The sequence below is a fragment of the Ostrea edulis genome, chromosome 4 (genome assembly GCF_947568905.1).
Source record: "Ostrea edulis chromosome 4, xbOstEdul1.1, whole genome shotgun sequence".
Classification (NCBI taxonomy): domain Eukaryota; kingdom Metazoa; phylum Mollusca; class Bivalvia; order Ostreida; family Ostreidae; genus Ostrea; species Ostrea edulis.
The window spans coordinates 59,060,956-59,087,722 of record NC_079167.1 but is presented as its reverse complement, the minus strand read 5'-3'; the positions used below and the strand labels follow the sequence as shown (position 1 = coordinate 59,087,722).

Below are 26,767 nucleotides of genomic sequence, written 5' to 3'. Positions count from 1 at the left end.
TCTATAAAGTTGCAAGAAGGGATAATATTAAAATGCTTTCTTTGGATTGGGATATGGAGGCTGCAAACATTGCAGAAAAACTAATTTTTGACCATCTCCCATTAAACAAACAAGACATTTGCTCATTTATATTTATGTCTTTCTGTACCTTTTTATTTTAATATAAACACTTTCAAGTATGTAAAATATAGATATTATTGACCTGTAAGTTATTTATGTGTAACGGCTGAAAATCACCCGACCTTGACTTGTCACCATATTTGTTGATGATTTTCATAATAGAACGATGGAGTGTAATATAGCGCTCTCTGGTAGGAATTGAAAAAGAAATTGTGGAAACAGTTTCTCCCATTACATTTGTAGCTGTCAGATGGGTTCGATAACCAGAAGGTTAAGTTTGTAAAGCACCGACTGGAGATTCAGCCCCCCCCCCAAATCTTGTTCTGACATGTAGCATATTCTAACTTCCTGTTGCATTTTGTGCCGTTGATCACCCCTGGACTTGTATGTGAAAGTCCTGCCAGGGGCCAAAAAAATCTGGGTTGTGTGTCGAGGGCAAAAACAATTTGAGGGAGGAATGTAGCGGTCAGACTGGTTCAATTGTCGGTGGCCAGAGCACCTGACTGGAGATTCAGGGGCCCCAGGTTTAAATCCTGGTCTGGTCCATTGCATTTTCTCCCTACTGTTACACATTCTTTAAACTTACGGCTCTTTTGATTTTGTACATGTATTTAAAACAAGCAAGGAAATGTGCCATATATCTTTCAGATACTTTTGTCTCGCTCTACCCATATATATCCCTGACAAGTTTGTCACATCGGATTGATCTCAAATATCTGGTCACCACAAGGGCGTTTGCTTAGCAACTGGGAGGCCTATTCTTTTTTAATTTCATTTTAATCAGTTGCATCCAACTGAAGTCTTGGTTTGAACAAAAATTTCACATGGACAAAAACAGAAATATTTAATAATGTAGTCTGACTATATTAACAAATTATCATATCATATACAAATACTTCTAAAGACAAAAATAAAAACTTGCACATATTGCACTCTTTTTATTAAATAAAATCTCTCTCTCTCTCTCTCTCTCTCTCTCTCTCAGTATCAAAGTATAAAACATGTATATAATGATGTATGTAGACAAAATAAATAAATAACAAGAAAAAAGAGCATTGATATGCAACATTACTTATGCAACCAAAGACATTTGTTTTGTGTATTTAGATAATTACCTATGTACATGTATGTTTGGAATAGTCCACCATCTGTACATCACTATCAAATTAAGCATTTCAATTTTTCTATGACAAAAAATGACACTAATTTTTTAACACTTTTACTTAAGGAATAAATGTCTAGGTTTTATATACATTATCAGTGGAAGCATGGGAAAATTAGTATAGTCAGCGAAACCAAAATTACCACTTGTTACAAAAGACGTAAAAATTACCTTGTGTTACAAAAGAGGTAAAAATTAATTACCTTGTGTTACAAAAAATTGTAACAATAACTTGAGTTTCTGGTTTTGTGTAAAGACAATGAGGATAATTTTACTCATTTTACAACTATCAAGAACTGCATTACTGATTCTAAATGAAAAAAATCATAAATTCCAAGACACAGCAAAAGCTATGACTTTCAGACAAGTTCTCTAAAATACAAAGTAACAGGGAATGTACTCCCAGTAAATGATATGTATTCATTACAAGTTTTTTCTTCTGTCAGTTGTTTGACATGGAGTGCTAAAGAGCCCCTTGTTTTCCCTCCCTTTTCCAAATGATGACTAGACCTTGTTCATCACAAGAGGCTAACAAACTCTCATCACAGTTGAAGCACACGTCAAGCACTGGAGCGGAATGACCCAGTAGTTTATTCACACATGGCTTGCTGTCCTTTCCAATGTCAAAGAAGTATACACACATGTCCTCACTTCCAGATACTACAAAATAGGATTCCAATACATGTACAAAGTTAAGGGGAGAACTTACCTAGGCTATTACAGTGACACCCTCTTGTAATGGTGACAGTTATAGTTTCTGAAACACTATGTACACTATCTATGACCTAGTTCTTTAATGGCAAATTTGACCTTGACACAGTGGAGGCCAAACTAAAGGAATGGCATCAGACTTCAATCTCCAGTGGAGAAGATTGCAAAAGACCGTCAGGAGTGGAGAACTTTTGTAGCTGCCCTACATGCCGACTGGTATAAAGGGCAGTTAGTTGACCTTGATATATGACCTACATTTTGACCTGGAATACAATTCTGACCTTAAACCCATCACAAAGTTTCTTTCTTGTATACATTTAGTTTAAAAGTTATGACTCAGATTAAAGTTGCTGGCAGAGAAACCTCCAGATAGATAAACACCAAAAACAATATGCTTCCTATTCCCAGTTCTAGTGAATAGCAATATAACAGAATTTTAGACTGATTCAACAAACTTTTGTAATAACAAAACATTTTATGACCATCTCCTGAAGTTCACTTTGATTTTTGTTTTGCTATAACTGTTTATGCATGTACAATATGTTCTATTTCTATCTACTCAAACACAATTCTGTCAACACTTACTGACACACGCCCCCTGCCGGAAAGACATGAGGGGGCAAAACGTACTCCTGATATGAGACTTTTTCTGTTTCACTGGAAAAGTTTTCTTTAATTGCAGTCCACCATCATCTGTGACTATTCTGTACATAATAAATACATCACTGCTTATAACTGAACAAAATATCAATGTGTGCATTATGAAAATTCATATACATTGTGCTAGCTAGCTGGTAAATAGAACTTCCAAAATTAAGTTTAAATTGTCATAGAAAAGAAACTAAACAGAGATAATGCCCCTTGAACGAAGTGAATAAAACATAGATCTAATAATGTATAGATTCAGTACAAAGTGATAATGTATTGATATGCAGCTTAATTTGGTTGTGTTTGACAGATACATTGAATGTGCCCACATTCCATTCAGTTTTTCAAAATTCAACTTTTTCAAAGTGAAAAGGAGGTAATAAAAAAAAGTTAAGAGTATGCACTACTTAGTATAATTATGTACTAATAGAAATTTACGCTTGAAAACTTCGTGTCTGAGAAGGTTGTTTAACAACTATGTACTTCGAATGTACAATATCTACAGAATATCACAAAGTTCAACATCCTGTCACTTAAGAAAAATTTCGACAATAAGCACAATTATAACATTTTGCACAGTATAAACATTCTGCCTTGAAAACTATATAAGAAGTTCATCAGATAAGCCATGTACTATGAATGCTTACCCCCCCCCAAATCCTCAAAACATGCACAGCCTTAGTCTTGTAGTAGTTGGGGCTATACAGATCATGGATATTGGCCTTGGTAGCTCAATGTTTAGAGATCCTGACTAGTGATACAGGGGTCCCAGGTTCGATTCCCGGTCCTGCCCAAACTTTTCTCCTCTCCAATATATTACAGTATATATACTAACACTACATAATATTAAGACTGAAGGAGAAGTTAGACAAATCATTTCACTAAACAAGAGGCCGAAGGGCCACATTGCTCATCTGAATCACCTTAGCCCATATTTAAAGATTTTCCCTACATATTCACATGTACAACTCTTATCCCTATTGTAGTCCCAACCTACCCCAGAAGCCATGATTTCTTTTTTACAAACTTCAATCTGAACTATGTCAGGAAGCTTTCATGTAATTGTAAACTTTTCTGGCCCATTGGTTCTTGAGAAAAAGATTTTTCCTACGTATTTGTATGCAAAATTTTTATCCCATATTGTGGCCCCATCATACCCCTGGGCCATGATTTTAATAAACTTGAATCTGCACTATGTCAGGAAGCTTTCATGTAAATTTGTACTTTCCTGGCCCAGTGGTTCTTGAGAAGAAGATTTTTAAAGATTTTCCCAATATATTTGCATGTAAATCTTTTATCTCATATTGTGGCCCCACCCTACCCCTGGAGATCATGGTTTTAACAAACTTGAATCTGCACTATGTCAGGAAGCTTTCATATGAATTTCAGCTCTTTTGGCCCAGTGGTTCTTGAAAAAAAGATTTTTAAATTACTCCACCCTATTTTTGCATTTTTGCAATTATCTCCCCTTTGAAGGGAACATGGTCCTTCATTTGAACAAACTTGAAAGCCCTTCACCAAAAGATGCTTTTTGCCAAGTTTGGTTGAAATTGGCCCAGTGGTTCTGGAGAAGAAGTCGAAAATGTGAAAAGTTTACAGACCAACAGACGACGGACAACAGGTGATCAGTCTTTCAGATCAGGTGAGCTAAAAATGGCACTGAAACATGTGCTGGCCCACCTGAACAGACACCTAGCATTTGTAACAGGAAAGGAGAAAATACATCAGACCAGACCAGAATTCAAAACCATCTGAGCTAACTGGCCACCAGCGATGAACTCATCTGACTGTTACATTGACATTCATGCGTTTGTAACAGGGAGGGGAAAAATACAACAGACCAGACCATGATTCAAACCCAGGTCCACTGAATCTCTAGTCAGGTGCTCTTCCAACTGAGCTATCTGGCCACCAGTGACTGAACCAATCCAACTGTCACACATCAATACAGATGTTGTTTTTACTCACCTGAAAAGACACATGGCATTGATGCATGTGTTCACTAGAAGAGAGGGATCTCTAGCTTCCCTGCTAATCCAGGCACGAGCTGCAATGCTGGTGATCGAGTGACCTTCTGATACAGTTATTCTGAAATAAACAGTGGCATAAATGCACTAATAATTGAGTGGCTCTGAAAAAGTAATATCATATAAACGTAAATGTTCTTATTAATGAGAGGGACATTGGGCCACAGAGCCCTCTTGATTAACTAACTGTAGGTATTCTGCTTGCTGATCTCACAAGTAAATGTCTCTCAAATGAACTGACAATATCATAAAAAGACCTACACCAATTATATGAAGCAACAGCCATGTTAGAATTATAATCACCCTAATATTTATTTCATTGGGTAAAATGGTTGTTTCAAATCAGGGTCATTCTGAAATGATCTAGAATGTGAAGTCTATACCAGGCACACAGACATTCAAGCACATTGACAAGCAACGGGAAAAAATGATAAGAAAAGCCTACCAGAGCCTCCTTCTCTGGTCAACTTAAGTGTAAATTACAATTTACCCACTGTTAAATAAGATTGTGCTGTGATGACTTAATCAAAAAATCTTCCCAAGCTATTAAAGAATACAATTTATTTTTCTCCTGAGTATGGGTCTGAGTGTCACCCAATGGAAGGAAGTTGAGGCGTTGCATGTTGATGGAGCAGTGGGAGAATCTTTCATTTAGTGACCGAATTCTTAAAATGTTCATTTCTTCAGACTTCTCATGGGTTTTTTTTTTTTACAATGAAATTACACGTATCCCCTGATCAAGAAAAGTAATCGTTTTCTTTCAATCAATAATAATTATAGTCTTGTCAATAATATGTTTTACGGTGTGACGAGCGAAGATCTTTAACATCTTGCAACACGACATTAGGTATCATTTGATGTGGGATATATAACGCGGTTGATATAAACAGTGAATTGTGATGTCATCAATAGCTGCGATTTTTTTTTCTCTCTTTCAAACCAAGAAATTATCCACAGCAAAACGTACGAAGGTATGGGAAAGCTTGTCTGGAATTTAAAATCATTTATGGTACTTTCAAAACTATCTATTTGTTTTATCTACGGAGTTTTCAATGAAGTATACCGCAGTGACAGCAACATTTTTCCAGAAGCATTATGGGTAGTCCCTATCATTTTTCAGCTGATGAAGAACAAATCATGTGACTCATTTGTGTAACCATTGGAGTGAGCTTCGCGTTGCTATAACCATGGATGAAGTTCACAACACATTGTCTGGACATGACCAATCTTTATGACAGATATGAAGTTAAACTACCTCCCCATTGCATAGAATAGATATTTCTACCATTTTTACCACTGACCTTGAAGTTGCCTGATTCACATCAACATCTGTGCCAGGCATAAACTTTTATCATTCCTCCATTAGTTATAGGCTAGAAAAATGCTTTACCTATTTTTAGCAATGAATTTGACCTTATCAAAATTACTTTGGTTTAGGGTCATGACACATTGCCCATTAGTGACCTTTGTGCCAAGCATCACTGGCTAATGTCTTTACATTGCAAAGTCATGAACTGAAACAAATATTTCCAAGATTTCTGTTTACAGATGGCTTTGGAAGAATGACCTTCATTCTGGATCATGGCACACTGGATGTTCATACTAAAACAATCTTTGTGGCAAGTATGAGTTTCTAATGTCTCTATGCTGCAATGTGTCTGTCGAGACAAATATTTCAATAAAAGAAATAACTGCTGACCTTGACCTTGGCAGAATGACATTGGCTCCAAGTCATTATTACATTATTCTACCACAGTTATTGCAAAGATCAAAGGAATGCTGTGGTCATTATTCTGCGATATACCTTCACACATAATAACTGATTATGAGAAAATTGATGTATATCTCACTTGTACTTTGTGTTTTGCTAATACAACAGTAAAGTCAATGACTGATAATTCAATTTTAAAACCATAAAACTTAATTAATATATGTTGTAAAACATATAAATGACTGAAGAATATCTGTCATTTGGAATATACCAATCTTCCTCATTCCGATATCAATACATATGTAAACAAACATGGGATGCACAGACCTCTTCCACGTATGAATAGTTTTTTGGACTGTCACTGTATTCTAAGCAGTGGATATGATCTGTCAACATCAAACTGAATACTTGATATACATTTCAAAATAGATCTAGTATACCCCATCATCTCACCTTTTTCATTAGCAAACAACAACAAAAAACCATGTAAGCCTTGTCCGTTTCAGAAACTGCCATGACATCACAAAGTGACCTAATTTGTAGCTGTGTAGGTAAGCAATCAGCTGTATATTTCTGCGTCATAGTAGAATACAAATAAAGTTCTTGTTTTCATGGATGATGCAAGATAACCTCTGAGGTTGAGAAATGTTGTTTTGAAATATAAAAGCCTCGGCAGTTATCCTGCATCATCCATGAAAACAAGAACTTTACCTTCTACTGCCTCTCCATTACAAATATATAAGTCAGGCACAAAGTAAGATGGAAGGTCAGAAGATGAAGTGAGACTTATGGATGGGGGACAGACAGTTGTGATTCCCACCTACCAACAGCTTGTTTGCAAGACCAATAACGACACATCTGGTTAAGGGGTGAAGAAAAATTTCAAAGACTGAACGCATTTACACAACATGATTGACAGATATAACCATGCCCTGGGGTCTGAACCTCTATTAATTTCACCAATTTGGCAGAGACCTTCAAGTTCATTATAAAGTTCTATAAAGCCACTTAATGAGCTAGATGTTCAAGAGAAAGATGATTTTTAAAGACTTAAGAAATTCTCTGGTTCATAGAATTTCTCAATTTTGAAAAAGGATGAAATTCTCTGGTTCATAGAATTTCTCAATTTTGAAAAAGGCGACCATGATGCTCAGTAATAATGCTTACACTTTATGTGCTAGATATTCTAGAGCAAAAGTGACAATTTCTAAACATCTCATAAATTTTCATAACATGAACCATACGGTATTGTCCTAGCACAAAAGCTCTATACTCAGGGGCCAAAGATTTCATATTTTGTAGAGGCCTAAGATCATTATTACACTCCATTCAATTCGGTTGTTTAATACCCATGAGTAAGGAAGAAGTTTTTCACAGAAATAATTCACTTCCACTATACCAGCAGAGCCTTAGAACCAGAATCACTAACACAAGAGCCATGAATTTCACAATTTTGGTAGAGGCCTCCTTGTTCAACATGAATGCAACACAGTTTATTTGCAAGATGTCTGGAAGTAAAGAAGATTTCATAAATTTTTGACATTTTGGGCCCACCTCTCAGCCCGCAGAGGCAAGGGACCATGATATTCACAGTTTCTGTCACAGTTTTTGTCACACTCTGTAAATTGGTACATCAGTATCTGACCTAATTTGGAAATGTTCATGACATGAAGCAACAGACAAAATCAGATCGCATTAGGTTATCTGAGTGACTCAGGTGACATAAAATAACTGCCATATTTACATATATTGGATATTTTTACCATTCATACTCATAGTTTGTGTTCTGCTCTGTCAAAAAACAGATTTCATTACCTCCTAGTCTTGGTTAACTTTCCAGTAGCTACATCTATTGTGAATGAAAATATAGCTCCTCTGTCATCCCCTGCCCATAAAACTCGTCCTGTTGGGTCAAAAGCAAGGGCCATAACTCTTCCAGTTATTTTGCTGCTTCCACCCTTCAACATAAAGCATAAAATTTAACAATTCCAACTGTTTCCAGGAGAAAATGGCATCTTGTTTCAGATCATGTGTCCCTATTCTCTAAGAATGCACTTTGACCCCAGACACCCTATACTTTTAGAGCAGTTGCTAGGAGTCTAATTTTAAGGTGTTATGAATATTGATACAAGATCTGAATCACCAAATAAAATATTAAACAAATACAAGTTGCAACTTGTGCAAGTGTGGGGAAACTTTGAGACAAAAAATAATCAATTAATGAATTCAGTTTTGTTTGAAGCATATTAGGATATGTTCTTGTCAGGCACTTTCTTGGTTGATGGTGAAAGTATTATTCCAAAATAACAACTGGGAGTAAGCCCATTCTGTACCCAGCAATAAAGTAAAAATGTTTATTGACTGCCAATTACAAAACATTCTTAGCCCTTATCCAGCAGCTAATTAAATTTGCTGACCCCCTCTCCCCCTTCTCAAAATTGAACCTGTGGGTTTTAGATGTAAAAACAAAGCTAATTCTAAACTTTAAATTTTCAACATCAAAAGACAAATTCAGAATTAAGTCTTGAATTAGCCTTCTCTGATCTGGTGATGTTGAATTTCCACTACTGTTATGGCATGTCCAGAAAATTTTAAGGGAGGGATTGGATCTTATATATCTTTTTTGTCCAGATTGCAGTACCCATCATGGGACATGCGATCCTTTATAAGTTAAAACTTTCCAAGCAAAAGAGGGATGTAACCCTTGTAACTTTCTCAGATCCTCCACTTCACTATATAATTCAGATCCTCCACTTCACTATACAATTCAGATCTTCCACTTCACTATACAATTCAGATCTTCCACTTCACTATACAATTCAGATCTTCCACTGCACTATATAATTCAGATCCTCCACTTCACTATACAATTCAGATCTTCCACTTCACTATACAATTCAGATCCTCCACTTCACTATATAATTCAGATCTTCCACTTCACTATACAATTCAGATCTTCCACTTCACTATACAATTCAGATCTTCCACTTCACTATACAATTCAGATCTTCCACTTCACTATATAATTCAGATCTTCCACTGCACCGTACAATTCAGATCTTCCCCTAATTGTACAAGACAGATCTTCACTGCATTGTACAATTCAATATGTTTACGTTGATGATACCATCTTTCTGTATGCTAACTTGTGTTTACATTAATGACATCATCTTTCTGTACGCTAATGTTTATGTTAATGACATCATCTTTCTGTACGCTAATGTTTATGTTAATGACATCATCTTTCTGTACGCTAACTTGTGTTCACATTAATGACATCCTCTTTCTGTACGCTAACTTGTGTTTACATTAATGACATCATCTTTCGGTATGCTAACTTGTGTATACGTTAATGACATCATCTTTCTGTACTCTAACTTGCGTTTACATTAATGACATCATCTTTCGGTATGCTAACTTGTGTTTACGTTAATGACATCATCTTTCTGTAATCTAAGTTGTGTTTACATTAATGACATCATCTTTCTGTATGCTAACTTGTGCTTGCGTTAATGACATCATCTTTCTGTAATCTAACTTGTGTTTATGTTAATGACATCATCTTTCTGTATGCTAACTTGTGTTTACGTTAATGACATCATCTTTCTGTATGCTAACTTGTGTTTACATCAATGACATCATCTTTCTGTACTCTAATGTTTACGTTGATGATATCATTTTTCTGTATGCTAACTTGTGTTTACATCAATGACATCTTCTTTCTGTATTTGTGCTTACATTAATGACATCATCTTTCTGTACTCTAAGTACGCTAACTTGTGTTTATGTTAATGACATCATCTTTCTGTACTCTAATGTTTACGTTGATGATACCATCTTTCTGTACTTGTGTTTACGTTAATGACATCATCTTTCTGTACTCTAATGTTTACGTTAATGACATCATCTTTCTGTACTCTAACTTGTGTTTACGTTAATGACATCATCTTTCTGTACTTGTGTTTACGTTAATGACATCATCTTTCTGTACTCTAACTTGTGTTTACGTTAATGACATCATCTTTCTGTACTCTAATGTTTACGTTAATGACATCATCTTTCTGTATGCTAACTTGTGTTTACATTAATGACATCATCTTTCTGTACTTGTGTTTACGTTAATGACATCATCTTTCTGTACTCTAACTTGCGTTTACATTAATGACATCATCTTTCTGTACTTGTGTTTACATTAATGACATCATCTTTCTGTACTCTAATGTTTATGTTAATGACATCATCTTTCTGTACTCTAACTTGTGTTTACGTTAATGACATCATCTTTCTGTACTTGTGTTTACATTAATGACATCATCTTTCTGTACTTGTGTTTACGTTAATGACATCATCTTTCGGTATACTAACTTGTGTTTACATTAATGACATCATCTTTCTGTACTCTAATGTTTACGTTGATGACATCATACCTTAACTCCCTTTCCTGTTGAAACGTTGATTACTTGTACCATGTGTTTACTGTTCCCAGTCTTGGAAAGTTAAGAATCTAATTACTTGTACTGCATTACTAAACAATCACTGCAATCCTTAATGAAACATGTTTTAAATTTAAATGTGATCAAATCTCATTTTAGCAAAATTCATTTTCACATGAAATCATAATCATTATACAGTAAAATATGCTTATAGCGAAGTACTGGGGACAAAAATACTTGTCAGTATATACATAATTTGCTATGTCCGGTAAGTTTATAGCATGTTTTAAAACTACAGGGAATGAAAATCACTTTGCTGTGAGTGTCAATTCATCATAAGCATGATCGCTGTAACCGTGTCTCACTGTAAGTGTGAAATTGTTATAAGCATGATCGCTGTAACCCTGTCTCACTGTGAGTGTCAATTCATCATAAGCATGATCGCTGTAACCGTGTCTCACTGTAAGTGTGAAATCATTATAAGCATGATCGCTGTAACTGTGTCTCACTGTAAGTGTGAAATCATTATAAGCATGATTGCTGTAACCCTGTCTCACTGTGAGTGTCAATTCATCATAAGCATGATCGCTGTAACCGTGTCTCACTGTAAGTGTGAAATCATTATAAGCATGGTCGCTGTAACCGTGTTTCACTGTAAGTGTGAAATCATTATAGGCATGATTGCTGTAACCGTGTTTCACTGTAAGTGTGAAATCATTATAAGCATGATCGCTGTAACCGTGTTTCACTGTAAGTGTGAATTCATTATAAGTATGGTCGCTGTAACCGTGTATCACTGTAAGTGTGAATTCATTATAAGAATGATCACTGTAATTGTGTTTTACTGTATAGTAGCTTTATCCTATAGTTTTTTTAAAAGAAGATCACATTAAATTTAACATTAACACTTTCCAATGAAAAAAAACCTAAATATTCCAAGATGCATTAGGTGTATATAGCAAAGCATCAAATTTAGCAGTTGGTGCTGAATCTGGAGCTTTCTGGTCTATTACTCATGTTATGGAAATCTGTATAAATATCATTTTGAATTAAGAGATATAGAATCAGCACTCGTGTATAATTAGAAATGTACTAGTTGGACTGATCTACCCTTAACCGAGCAAAATTGCAGTGGGATCGATATCAAGATAATGAATGGTGGAAGATGTTTTATGCTTCTTTGACAGTTGTGTAGATTGTGAACCCAGGAAGAAAATAAATTAGTGCTCACTCATTGATTGAAGCAGCCAACCAAAAATACACAAAGAAAATTGTGTACACCCTGCTCATAAATTATTTATTAGATTTACTGAAAATGGAAAACATAATTCCCTTCATTGTCCTTGATACAATAAATTTCAATTTGAATGACGATATATCGAATGACTGACCATACTATGTGGCTAACTCCATTAAAGAACCTATGAATTCTAGATATTCTAATATTCACATATATTATTTTAAAAAATTAAACGTTTCCACAACTGGTACCCAGTTTCCCTCATTGCTTAAGGATCTACTAATGAACTTTAATTGCACAAATTTAATGATACGTAGTGCATTTATCATATGAAAGGATACAACAAACATGTTGTTGTTGAGAGGTTGGAAAGCACAACAAAGGAGTTCTCCCCCTTGTTCATCCTCGATGGTTCTGATGCAACTTCCTGCTGCCACATCCCACAACTTAGCAGTGCCATCTATTGACACACTTAAAATTATATCATTGGATAATGACCACACAAAGTCTGAAAGAAAATGAATACCATATTTCATTACACAAGTAAAACATCTTTAAAATATCTATGAGGATACGAATACATTTGGTTGTGAGATCAGTCTACAATAACGCTCCTCTGGCATGTGGGGTAAATCTAATCACCAACCAAATGTATCTGCTTTCATATTCCCATAGAAGTAAAAAAAAAAATCACATACTGTAAAACTAGTGGTTATTTACACATGGGGGAAATTTACACTAATAACGCAATCACGTAATAAGCGTGTAAACTTCCGCGTATAGTTATAAATATTTCATATGATATATATTATATTCAATTAACGCATATTTTTTCCCCCACGCATAATGCTGGACATGGAAAAATGTGTACTTAACCCCCAGCATAAATAACCACTTTTACCATACTAAATGTCATTTGTAACTGTACAGAACAACCTCTAGTATTACAGAAGCTCAGTTTTAATCTAAGAAGCATTCGTAAGTGCTGTTTCTACAATGGTAAACACTCAATTATGTTATCACGATTAGATTGCACACCAGTCACCTCTTGACCCAAGCATACATCTATGGGATACACGTTTGGCTCTGTTGAGTAGTGTTATACATGCATAAGGAAAAAACATTTGCAAATGTAAATTTTCATTCTACGTATAGAGACACATGATTTATACTATTAGCTACCTTTGACCCCTGCCTTGTGTCCCCTCAGCATACAGATGACAGTAGCAGGCGGGGGAATCACCTGACAGATAGACAGTGAGCCATCCAGTGACGAACAGGCTACGCGGGATCTGTCATCGTTGGCAAACTTCACACTGCTCACTGAAAATTTGTAGATGCAAATCAACAAAATAAGTTAGTGAACTTTATTCACTGTAAAACAATTAAATAAATTTGTAAAGCATAAAGTTTAATTACAATGATTAACAAGATGTGTTTGTGAAACACTGATGCATCCATGTGGCAACAAAGTAATTATGGTACTTAAAGAAAGGTCTTGTCACAAGGAATACACATGTGAAATATGAAAGCCCTATGACTAACCATTCACGAGTTATGGCCAAAGTTAATTTTATTCAAAAGTAGGTAAAACATCGAGGTCAAGGTCATGAGATCTAAAATCTTAGTACTAAATAAGGTCATGTCAAAAGGGATACCAATGTAAACTATGAAACCCCTATCACTAAACATTTTGAAGTTATTGCGAAGGTTAACAATTTTCAACAAGAGGCCCAGGGGCCTTATAGGTCACCTGAGTATCAGATAACAACCTTCCAATGTGTGTTTAAATATAAGAATTTTACTTTTGGATGGAAGAAACATTGAATAGCTATGTGGTCATGAAGTACATGTGTCATTTTTATGTTCAATCAATAATCCTTTTTAAAAAACCTAGGTCTAAGACATCAGCCCCGCCTTTGCACCAGAACCCCTGACCCAGGGGCCATAAATTTCAGTTTTGAAAGAAGCATCCTTGATCATCATTATCATACTATTAGTTTGTCTACTTAATACCCAGCAGCAGAGGAGAAGATTTTCAAAGAAATAAAATGCATTTTCACTATATGATCAATAGGGCCCCACCCTAATACCAGAACCCCTGACCCAGGGGCCATGAATTTCACAATTTTGAAAGAGGCATCCTTGCTCATCATAACCATGCTATTGGTTTGTCTACTTAATACCCAAGGACAGAGAAGAAGATTTTCAAAGAAATAATGCATTTTCACTATATGACTTATAGAGCCCCACCCTAGCACCAGAACCCCTGATCCAGGGGCCATGAATTTCACAATTTTTAAAGAGGCATCCTTGCTCATCATTACCATGCTATTAGTTTGTCTACTTAATACCCAGAGACAGAGAAGAAGATTTTCAAAGAATTTCTACATTTTCACTATATGACCAATAGAGCCCCACCCTAACACACCAGAACCCCTGATCCAGGGGCCATGAATTTCACAATTTTTAAAGAGGCATCTTTGCTCATCATTACCATGCTATTAGTTTGTCTACTTAATACCCAGAGACAGAGAAGAAGATTTTCAAAGAATTTCTACATTTTCACTATATGACCAATAGAGTCCCACCCTAACACAAGAACCCCTGCCCCAGGGGCCATGAATTTCACAATTTTGGTAGAGGGCTCAACGCTCATTATAATTATGCCCACAGTTTGGCTTCTTGATGTCCAGGAGTAAAGAAGAAGATTTTTTTAAATTACACTCATTTTGATGGTTTTTGCCCCACCCCTCAGGCCCCAGGGGGGCAGGGACCACGAATTTCACAATTTTTGTTTCCCTCCACCCACAGATGCTATATGCCAAAATTGGTTGAAATTGGTTCAGGGGTTTCAGAGAAAAAGCTGAAAATGTTCAAATGTTAACGCACGACGAACGACGACAGACAAAAACAGATAGCAATAGGTCACCTGGATGATTCAGGTGACCTAAAAATAGGTCAAACTCCATGGTGAAAGTCACAAAGTCAAACATTTTAGTACCAAACAAAAAGGTATTGTCACAAGGAATACACATGTGAAATATGAAAGACCTATCCCCATCCATTCAATAGTTATGGCCAAGGTTAAATATTGTACAAACAACTAGACAAACAGACAGATGGACAGACCAAAAATTATATGCCCCCAAATCTCTGATTACAGGGGCATAAAAAATCATGGTGGGTGCACCAAATACCTTGCAATGTACATAATTTTTTCCTTAAATGATTAGAATTATAGGTAAACTAATAGGCAAACTGTGCTTAAATAAACAGAATTGTACTAAATATTTTTTTTTACCAGCAGCTGTGTGTTGATCAAAGATGTGGTGCATTCCAGCAAAAGCATAGTTTTCTGAAATAGTTTTTCCACCTGCCATTGCCCTACAGAGAACCAAAACAAGAGAAGACAAATCAGCACTAAAATAAACATGTATGTTAGAAAAATAATTACTTTAATAAATTGAACATAATTTTGAAAATGAAAATGTACAAATACCTGCTAGCATCTGCCTCCTTTGTTGGGACAAGTTCGATACTGTCAAACACTCTTTTCATTGGTCCATCAAAAGACAGCTTCATGGAGCCACTGCTGAATTGTCTCCGGTGATGTTTCTTCCCATCAGAAATGGTCAGGTTATCAAAATTCTACAATCAGAGAAAGATCTTCATTATCATCAACAATATCATATCAATTACTTGCATTGCTCATGTACAATTTTAATATCAATTAGTCACATGGAGTATGTTAAATACGATACTTGTATGTTACAACTTTTAGTATATTGTTTTGTTTTACAAAGAATATATAATAGGGATATCTGTGTGTTGTTAACCTAACTGCATAACAATGATGCTAATGTATTTTGTTAAGAAATACAATTCATATACAAAGCAACTATTACATTGAGTATATTAATGTGAAAGGTTTTAAAATTTCATTCTTTACAAAATAAAGCCAAAAAAATCAAGGCCCAATTATATTATACTTTTTTTTTTTTTTTTTTTTTTACCTCTAATGTATTCCTGCCAACGCTTCTCATACTAAATGATCTGCTTCTAATACTCCTGAATGATAGAAAATATCTTAAACAACAGGTATAAGTGACTATTAAATCATTTATAATATCAATTGTTAGTGAAAGTAATATCTCTTGTAACAATTTACTACAGAAGAATGGAAGTGTTAATAGAGACAGACCTTAGCCTGTGTTACATGTATGATACAATGTCAGAAGTCATTAAGCAACTATTGATTCTAAATTACCCTTGATCAGAGAATGCGGGGCTTCCATATTTGGCTGTCAAAAATTGAGCACGGATTGGAAGGAACTCTTTCCTCACGGCTGGGTCTCTCTGTTAATAGAAGGTTAACTTTAATATCAGTCTTATCAAATCATCATCAGATTAAACTTTTTTCATCATATACAAACAGTTTTTCATTAAAATAGTTTCAGCAGAGAAAAGGAATATCTAAGCGAAGTCATTCCTACAGAAGATTTTAACCTCTCTGTTCATCAGTGCGCTTGTTTGTCACATTGTATTCACTGTTTCTAATTTACCGCTCATTAGAATTCTGTATCATAAGTGTGAATAAAAAAGCCAATAAATTATAGAATTTCAAACATTAACTGACTCTTGTTTATTGAATTAGTTAAAAGTGAGGTGGTGAGGCCTAAAAAACATTTGCCCAGGGACCCTTAAATCCCATTAGTCCAATGCTCTCCACTGACTACAAAGTTTATCACCTAAGTTAATTAAGGATGAATAACAAACCAGAGAAATTTGATATGGATGAAAGTGGAGGATATGTACAATTATATTATGAAATTGAAAACTTTCAAATTTAATCTATTTAGTCAAAAAATGCAGTCGAATCCATGATCTTCACATCAGGAGTCAACATGTTAAACGACTGAGCTAAGCAGCTAGGCGATTAGATTTAATAGAAAAATACAAATATTGCTGGCATTTCTATATACCTGGTACTCATCCATGTTTTAAGAGAAAGTCAGCCATTATAATGATGTAGTATACCCAATAGCAGCACCAGTTTACTAGCACTCAAACTATACATTGTAATTTGACTTACGAGTCCACATGCAAAAGAACCCGATATTCTTTGAGTCTTAGATAGCTAACACTGACTTGTCATGGAGGTATTAATTTTGTGAGTAAGACCATACCACCCAAACAGCGAAAATGAAACACCCACAAAAATGAATGGTTTTTACAGTATCTACTTGTATCAGTAATACCTGTGACCTTGCAAAATTCTACAGGACCCTCTGACTAATTTAACTCTACAGTATGTATAGTTTTTAATACAATAACAATATAGATTTAAAGTGATGAATAACTTGGATTTCAATGATCTTACCCCTGACTTCGCACTCTCACGAAGAAGCTGGCTTTTCCGTCTGATGTAGAGAGTTTCTGAAAGTCAAGTTTAACAATGAATCAGATGTATATTGGCATTTCATGATATTGCATACAAGGTATTTTAGCAGGAACATTTTCTTAACACAGGAATCTATATATCTATTTAAATATTTTTTCTACATATTTGCATGTTAAACTTTAATCCCTATTGTGGCCCCAATGTACTGCCAGGGGCCATGATTTTTACAAATTTGAATCTGCACTATGTCAGGAACCTTTCATGTGAATGTAAACTTCTTTGGCCCAATGATTCTTGAGAAGAAGACTTTTAAAGACTTTCTCTATATACTTGTTTACATGAAAAACTTTGATCCCTTATTGCAGCCCCATCCTAACCCCAGGGGACATGATTTTACCAAAGTTGAATCTTCACTATGTCAAGAAGCTTTCATGTAAATTTCAGCTCTTCTGGCTCAGTAGTTCTTGAGAAGATTTTTAAATGACCCAACACTATTTATGCATTTTTGTGATTATCTCGTCTTTGAAGAGGGTGTGGCCCTTCATTTGTACAAACCTGAAAGCCCTTCACCCAAGGATGCTTTTGGCCAAGTTTGGTTGAATTTGGCCCTGAAGTTCTGGAGAAGAAGTCGAAAAAGTAAAAAGTTTACAGACGGACAGACAGACAACAGGCGATCAGAAGAGCTCACTTGAGCTTTTAGCTCAGGTGAGCTAACAACTAGATTTGTCAGTATGACACAAATGCCAACACTGACATTCAAGTGAAACATTTGAAAGTCAAAGGATGTGAAGATAACATTGGGTGCAAATGAAACAAAATTAAAATCATATTAGACGATTATTAGTGCTTTAATTAGTCTTTTGCCATAAAATGACTGGGGCATATAGTGTTACTCCTTTTCATCCATCAGAGACCATCACCGTCATTCTATCATAGTTAGTTTTCCAGACTTTTTGTTTTGCTTTGTAAATAATGAGCTAATACTTTATCATGGTTATACTGATGACTTATAGATCAAGTTTCATGTTAACTGACAATTTATTTCAAAGTAGTTTAATCAAGCACTTGAAACTAGACATGTCATAATGCGTAAAGGTCTGTTCGAAAATGTGAGTTATCTCTCTTTGTATTCTAACATTTAGTGTGCATGTGACAACTTACGGGTAGTAACACAATAAGACTGCAAAATATTTAAGTGTCTTGTTTTTGTTGTTATGTTGAGCATGGATGCTGAGATCGGAAACTGGTCAATTAAACAGTTGAAATCCTTTCTATGAGACGGTAATCGAACAAAAAAGAATTTCTTCATCGAGTCTTCTGAACAAAAATAAATAACTAAATAAATACAGATTTTTTAAAAATTGAATTGAAATTCAGACATTCACTTATTTCCAAATGTCTCCAATAACAACTTAATTGCATAATTTTTTTGTACTAAGTCAGAAAAGAACTACTGATTCCCAAAAGATGATGGCAACTCATCAGGCAAGTGCCACTCTCAGATGCACTCTTTGGGGGATAAGGAAGTTTGAATCCCCTCCTTGCTCTTGACATCTCTGTACCTTCCTTCTTTTCCTCTTTAGTTTGTTTTTTAGCCCCAATGAGATGTGTGATTATGTAGACGCATATCGTATCATCATAACAGAAATTACAATGATGGATTTAGAGGGACCCCCCCCCCCTTATTCTCCACAAATTTATAAAAATAATGTGAGTAAATCTCCAGATTTGGCACCCAAAATGGCTGAGTATTTTGACTAATAATTGACTTTCACATGTGTCCTCCCCTTTTCAGAAATCTTGGATTCGCCACTGAATCATAAGTAAAAATTATCAAAAATAGATGCAAGTTGGGAAGTCATATATTCAGCTGAGTTTCAGGGACAGACATGTTCATGAGATTATTGATGCAGAAAATAGAAAACAAGCAAGTTCTTGAAATTGACCGATGGTTAGGTGATCATCAGTTCCAGGTAGCTTAATAATGTCAGGACGTGGTAGCAGTGTCCAAGTATAAATGGGAAGCGGAGACAGATTCTCCAGTAGTCAGCTGGAAATTTGTCTTTTGTCTCTTATTTATACAGGTAAGCTAAATTAGGTATTACTATGAATTCAAGGGGGGGAGGGGGTCAAGTCAATTATAGTTATTTTATTTTTTTAAATTTGTGGAAATGTCAGTTTAGGTGGTTTGTGATAACAAATTTCTTTATGGTAATACCTGTATTTGAAACTGGAATGTTTTTGGTAGAAGCCACTGGAAGGAGGTGGACATTTCTAGAATCCAGAAGCATCAGTCTGACATACCTAGACATATATCATGTCAGAACTTTTATCGCCGAATGTTTACTACATTGATATTGAACAAGCGACTTCTGACATTTTATCATAAATCTGACTATGCTAAAACATGGGTTTCTAATAGGCCCAGAGTAAAGATCCTGAAGAAATTTATGCAATTTATGATATATACTAATTTAAGTCATGAAACATGTGAAAACATGGAAAGGGCAGGGGTGTCCTTTATTGACAACATTGATTTTCCATTAGTCTTATATGCAAAGTTGGTTATTTTCACATGTATGAAGGGAACTTATGAATTGTGATTTTTTATCAACATTAACATATTTGTTGGTGTGATTGCTGTAAAATTATACAGCAATATCTTTGAGGCACTTATAATGAACTACTAGTAAAACACACTTATATTGAAGACACTTATAATGAACACACTTATAATGAACACACTTATAATGAACACACTTATAATGAAGACACTTATAATGAACATGCATATAATGAACACACTTATAATGAACTACTAGTAAAACACACTTATAATGAACTACTAGTAAAACACACTTATAATGAACTACTAGTAAAACACACTTATAATGAACACACTTATAATGAAGACACTTATAATGAACATGCATATAATGAACACACTTATAATGAACTACTAGTAAAACACACTTATATTGAAGACACTTATAATGAACACACTTATAATGAACTACTAGTAAAACACATTTATATTGAAGACACTTATAATGAAGACACTTATAATGAACTACTAGTAAAACACACTTATAATGAAGACACTTATAATGAACACACTTATAATGAACACACTTATAATGAACACACTTTATAAGCGTGTTTTACTAGTAGTTCATTATAAGTGTGTTCATTATAAGTGTCTTCATTATAAGTGTCTTCAATATAAGTGTGTTCATTATAAGTGTGTTCATTATAAGTGTCTTCAATATAAGTGTGTTTTACTAGTAGTTCATTATAAGTATGTTCATTATAAGTGTGTTCATTATAAGTGTGTTTTACTAGTAGTTCATTATAAGTGTGTTCATTATAAGTGTGTTTTACTAGTAGTTCATTATAAGTGTGTTCATTATAAGTGTCTTCAATATAAGTGTGTTTTACTAGTAGTTCATTATAAGTGTGTTCATTATAAGTGTCTTCATTATAAATGTGTTTTACTAGTAGTTCATTATAAGTGTGTTCATTATAAGTGTCTTCAAAAAAAAAAAAAAAAAAAAAAAAAAAAAAAAAAAAAAATATCTTTGAGGCATTCTGCATTGTTGATAATGACGCTTCTCGAATATACTTCCTTGAAGTCTTAAATTAAATTACGTAAGCGCACTACATTCCAGATCAAGGAAAGATAACTCCTGTTTTTGGATTGGCCTATTAGGCATCTTAGAACTTTTTCTTCTTTTTCACATGAAACACGAATAGATGTCCTCCTTGGGTGTTTTTCTCCGTTGAACAGGATATATTTACTCTCACTAAAGAGGCATAATGGCGTTTTAACGAGAAGATCTCGCTATTGGGGAAGTGTCCCAAACCTGTTGAAGCTAAATCAAAATCGAGATTGTGCTGGGCCAGCTACAGGCTAGCGTCTCAAAGAGTTTAAGTGAGGACTGATAGATTTATACTATCGTATTTCATATCATGGAAAAGTACAATATTCTAAAAAAAACAACAACAAAAAAGCCAACAAACAACGCACTGACACTGACGTTCGATATAGCCTAGGAATATTAAATGAAGTAGATATATCTAGCTATAACAAGAAATGAAAACATGACAGTTGGATCACTTCATCAACAGTCTGTAGGTGAAGCATCCTTACATACTATTCTTATTCAAATTATTTACATCAAAGAATGTTTTCTTACTAAACTGGGGATTGCTCGGTGTTCTGTATGCATTAAATTTGGCATCTAAAGCAAGCGCTTGTTGCCACACAGCTGTCATGTTGGTTTACATGATCACTTCCGGGAACACGTTTTTCGATAAATGGTTCCATGTGTAATTCGGACCAATCTATACAAATAATCATACATTTTTAAATATAAAAATAAAGTAGACCTAATAGTTCCAAATTGAACTTTAGATCATTGACAGTTTAGTAACTTTTTTATCTATAAATACATGAATCTTTATCAATTCTTTTCTGAATTTTTTTTTTTTTTTTAGAAAATCATCCGAGCACGATTTACAGAAGGTGTTACCCCAATCTTTCACCAGAGGGCGTTACGCTACGCTCCGAAGCTTCAATCTCTCACCAGAGGGCGTTTTACGCTGCGCTACAACACCTCTGTCAACGTCTGAATGTCAAGATTCTTGGCAAAACTTATTTCTAAAGTATGATTTTACAAGTTTTAGTGTTAAGCTTAAAATCTTACAGTAAGTTCACAAAAACAACGAATTCCATGATTATTCTAGTATTATTGGATGAATGAATATTTAATATAAAACCTTTTAATTAATTCGCTCAGGTGTCTCATATTTACCAGCTTCTGCGTTTATAAAATTCAGACAAGTGTTTGATTTGCTTAGATATGATCATTACAGTTTGATATGCTAAGTTAGTTTTAGTACGTTTTGATATGATTTTTAGACGTTGACAGAGGTATTAGTGGAGCGTAGCGGGAACGATAACTCTGGGTAGAGATTGGTGATTAAAACCAGTCCCCCTTCTCCTATCGTCGTCAGGAGAAGGGGGGGGGGGGGGGCTGGTTTTAATCAGACTGGTTTTGAATGTTTTATGTTCCTGGAAGAATTTGCCACAAATTCAGATTTACGCACGTGACGATTAAGAATTATAATCACTAAGAATTATAATTCATGCAGCAGTGAGGGTTCCTTCATCGTGTAAACGACTGTCGTCACATGGTAGTCAGCGGCGGACTCAGGAATTGCAGTGGGGGGGGGGGGGGGGGAGCTCCTGGATTTTACAGATTTTATAGGGCTAGAAATATGTCTCCTTTGCAGTCATTTTTACTATTTTCTGTCATTTTTGATAAGGTGAAATAAATAAAATGGCGCAAATTTTAAGGGTTTTTGGGGGAAAATGTAAAGTTCTCCCAATAAAAGTAATTCAATAGATAAAAAGATTTTGTCATTTATTTCTCTGAGAGTGTTAGAAATTATTGTTTCTTCTATCGTTTACATTTTTCTTAACAAGAGATCACGATTTACCTTAAATTAAAACATTTTAGGGGGTCCCCCCTTAAATCTGCCACTGGTAGTTTTCGAGGTCTCATTTAAAAGACCCGCGACTCTCGAACGTATGGTGAAGGAACAGTCGCTACCTATTTCTCAATCGTAAGCATTGGGTCTTGAATCCACAATATCTCACAAGGGCGTAACTAAAACAAACTGGTGTGAATTCTAAGTAAAGGCAAGGTGTGGAAGCCCAGATTCCGAAGCCGCCAGAAGCTCAGTCTTGGATTTTAGCGTTTTGTGTGGACAAAATCTAAGGCAAAATTCGAAAAATTTCGATGAATGAATTTGAATTGACTACTACTGTTTGGCAAAGTAAAGGAGAAAATGCATCGAACCAGGCCGGGATTCGAACCCGGGCCCCCTGAATTTCTACTGAGTTAGTTACTCTACCAACTGAGTTATATAGAGCTGCCTACGATGCCGCCACACTTTCAATAATTTTAAAACTATTTAGTAATTTCAGTTACAAACTTAAAACATAAAACTTTCCCCCCTTTTTTCTGTTTTTTCTCCTTTACCGAACGACTCGAGCGATGTGCAAGCACCTGTCCCGGTCACGACCGAACACTATCCAAAGCCACCGTGTTAATTTGCCATGATGAAAAAGAAATCGTACAAATGAATGCTAAATGAGTGTTGTTAAGTTCTTCAACAATTATTTCCTGATTTGATTATCTCTGCTTTAAAAAAAAACCGATTATATGACAGATAAGAAGTAAATAATTTGGGTTTATTGATATTCAAATGAGGGGGGGGGGGGCTGTGGGGGGGGGGGTCTTTTCTTAGGAGTTTATTTTGTTAAAAATATTTTGAAATAGACAGACAGCATAAATATTCATTCTAAACCATGGAGCAAGAGCAACGTGAGTGTAATCAATTCATTGTTAGATGATGGTGATGAAAAATGATGATGGTGATGATCAATGATGATGACAAACATTTTTTGATCTAACTAGATTATATTACATCTATCCGTACTTAGACTATGTGTACCCGTGTTTGGAAAACAGTGAACATAGACGTCTATCCGTGTAAACTGCAAAGGTTTTTTTTTTTTTTAACCTACACATATGGTCATACCCCTTGGTCAAGTGGGTTATTGTGGGAGTGTGTGTGTTAAAATCCTGACTTTTACTAAAAACAAAGTTACTCATATGAAAATGTTGTTGAAAATATTGTAATTATACGAGTTTGGTGGGTTTGCCAAACAGTATAACAAATTCATTTTGATAAAATGTATAGGCCTACTGAACTGAACATTATGATAATATAACATATTATATTTAATATATATGTATATGTATATATAAAAATATATATATTATTTCCAATCAAGGGCCCTCAAGAGGCAGCATGAAAATACATACAAATAATGTACATATACAAATACAAGTAAAGAAAGAAGTGATTACATAACACATAGTTATATACAAATAGTGTCATATATTGTTCAAAATAAATTTTCCAGTTATATTTAGAATGGATGGCTCTTCAGAACATAGTATGTAAATGAATTTTTGTTCATCATTGAGTTTGGTAAAAATTTTAACTGTTTTTTCTATAGTACCACAAAAAGATTTTCTTTCATCAGCAAACTTTTCACATTTAATCAAAAAATGGACCTCATCACCTAATAAACCGGAGTTGCATTTGTTACATATTCGTTCATTCCTAGTAATACCAGAATATCTACCAACTTCAATCATTAATTTATATATGTGTGAAGCAGTTGGGTTATTTTATTATATATATCATGTTGTTAATTTAATTCTTGTCTGCAATCAGTATTTCATATAAAATTATAGATATGTGCAGTGCAGAAGTGTGAACTCTGTCAGTATTAGTACTTCTGAATGATTGTTATTTATTTTTATTGTTATAATTAATTGCTTGTTAACCCGTACGTGCCCCCCGAGGGCCCTTGATTGGTGCATAAACAATAAACATGATAGGCCCTAAAATTGGTTTGATTACCCTTTTTTCAGCATCACAACTACTTAAAGTAAAACTGTAAATAACACAAACAATAAAAATATCATAATGATGTATGACTTTATTTGTGATTAAAAATAGAAATCAATAAGATGAGATAAATATAAATTACGGATAATCATTATCTGCGCATTTGGTTTTAAATCTTCCGCTTTTACAAATGCTAAAAATAGCGTTCTATAATTAAATTATATCTAATTCTCTTTTAATATTAATTGATTTAAGTTCATATCAAATTATATGATTTCAAAATTAGTTGTTCCTCATGTATAATGCCAAAATAAAACCGAACTGGTATTTTAATTTATACTTTTTTGCAAGACATGGAGCGGCCCAACTCTACTCTACATCCGGGAGTTCTCGTTTATTTTCGGTGCGTCTAAAAATAGGTCATCGAATATTCGGCTATTTATTCGGCGACAGCCATATTTCAGAAGAGTAAAGAGGGAGAGGTCCTGTGAGATTGCCGGGCCAGAATACTTACCACGTATAGATAGATAATTTATCACTTGATTAATTATGCAGGCGATCAAATGTGTTGTTGTCGGTGACGGGTAAGTTTTGTAAAAGTTTTTAATCACGACAGGTGCTTGTTTGTCGGGAGGTGAAGCGGACGAAGACTCGGAAGAGTATTTGAGTTCGCTTTGCTTGTATATTCAGTAAATACGTACGATTTCTCAGTTAGATTTGGATACTATGTGTTTGATGAATTTATATGTTTTCATATATCGTAACTTATGTAAATTTGGCCGTGTATGCTTTGCATTGAGAGAAACAAATTAACGGTTAGAACTAGGAAGTGGAGGAGGTCAAGAGCAGAACTTTGCATAAATGTCAAACTTCCTGTGATTAAGCGTCATCTACAACATAGACATACGTACAAGTTTGATAATTCTGTGGCAGTTGTCCATTCGAGACAATGGTCAGTGATTCATATGTCCACAAGGGATTAAAGAATTACTGGCGCATGGCCATTGGACATGTGTGTGAACTAATTAATATGGCCAGATGACTAACATGTTTTATAGCATCATGATCAGAACATGTTGTTAATGTCAAGTTTTGAATTGCATTTCTTGATGCTTAGCCACAAATCATTCTTCACATCATGAATTTTGTAAGTTGTGATAGTTACAAGTGGATCGATTAAACTCAGTCCCAGTTCAATATTAAAGTAATTTATATCTTGTATATTTCAGTGCTGTGGGTAAAACATGTCTTCTCATCAGTTATACCACAAATGCTTTCCCAGGAGAATATATTCCAACTGTGTAAGTATTTCTTTACAATGTATACTTTCAATATTTCAAATACAAACACACACACACACAACCCAGTGACAGCACTCAAATTCTAACCAGCAAGATTTTTATAAATTTTATTTAACATTCGATTTAAGAAAACATTAGCACTAATGTTAATTTGAAGAAGAAGCCTATCTTGTTATTTAGTGTCCTGCTACTGACCTTAGCACTGTTAACATGTAACATTTGACATGTACTGTCATTTTATAAAGCAAAATTACTACTGATTAGGGTTTCTGACAAACTGTATTTTCTGAACCCCATCTCAAAATATTGTATTTTATTCCAGACTTAAACCAAAAGTGATATTATTCCATGAAATATCTGTTCAAAATTAATTGTAAATTCTTTAAGCACTTGTTCTAACACTGTGGTGCCAATTTGATATAAAGAACCAATGACAGCAGGACTTATGTCATAATGACAATGATAAAAAGATATTGGTAGCAATATAGATGAGACAGTATGAATAGTAACTCCCACCCC

At 34.7% G+C, this 26,767-nt stretch overlaps 2 protein-coding genes across 2 annotated transcripts in view; one reads left to right on the top strand and one right to left on the bottom strand.

Moving 5' to 3' along the window:
* Positions 1 to 947: 947 nt before the first annotated feature.
* On the bottom strand, positions 948 to 21,785 carry LOC125667966 (WD repeat-containing protein 13-like). The gene is made up of 13 exons (XM_048901678.2): positions 21,653 to 21,785; positions 17,436 to 17,491; positions 16,323 to 16,411; positions 16,069 to 16,123; positions 15,555 to 15,703; positions 15,357 to 15,439; positions 13,235 to 13,375; positions 12,394 to 12,560; positions 10,807 to 10,866; positions 8,195 to 8,337; positions 4,610 to 4,729; positions 2,579 to 2,697; positions 948 to 1,942 (listed from the first exon to the last, which is right to left on the bottom strand). Exons 1-13 carry the CDS (start codon positions 21,729 to 21,731, stop codon positions 1,746 to 1,748), a joined length of 1,458 nt encoding a protein of 485 aa, XP_048757635.1. The 5' UTR covers positions 21,732 to 21,785; the 3' UTR covers positions 948 to 1,745.
* A 3,538-nt stretch (positions 21,786 to 25,323) lies between these two features.
* Positions 25,324 to 26,767, top strand: part of LOC125667977 (ras-related C3 botulinum toxin substrate 1) — a 13,759-nt gene continuing 12,315 nt past the window's right edge. Inside the window, exons 1-2 of the mRNA XM_056161408.1 lie at positions 25,324 to 25,531; positions 26,177 to 26,248. Coding sequence (XP_056017383.1) covers positions 25,497 to 25,531; positions 26,177 to 26,248 — 107 coding nt within the window. The 5' untranslated portion in view covers positions 25,324 to 25,496. The remainder of the gene's footprint in view (positions 25,532 to 26,176; positions 26,249 to 26,767) is intronic.

Bases quoted from the DNA above. Each gene is read 5' to 3' on its own strand.
- LOC125667966 (XM_048901678.2), bottom strand. From the start codon at position 21,731: ATGACAGCTGTGTGGCAACAAGCGCTTGCTTTAGATGCCAAATTTAAT. The intron at 16,124-16,322 runs GTAATTTAGAAT...TCTATCATTCAG, and splicing joins CCCGCATTCTCTGATCAAGG to GAGTATTAGAAGCAGATCAT. The intron at 15,704-16,068 runs GTAAAAAAAAAA...CTCTGATTGTAG, and splicing joins TTGGCAGGAATACATTAGAG to AATTTTGATAACCTGACCAT.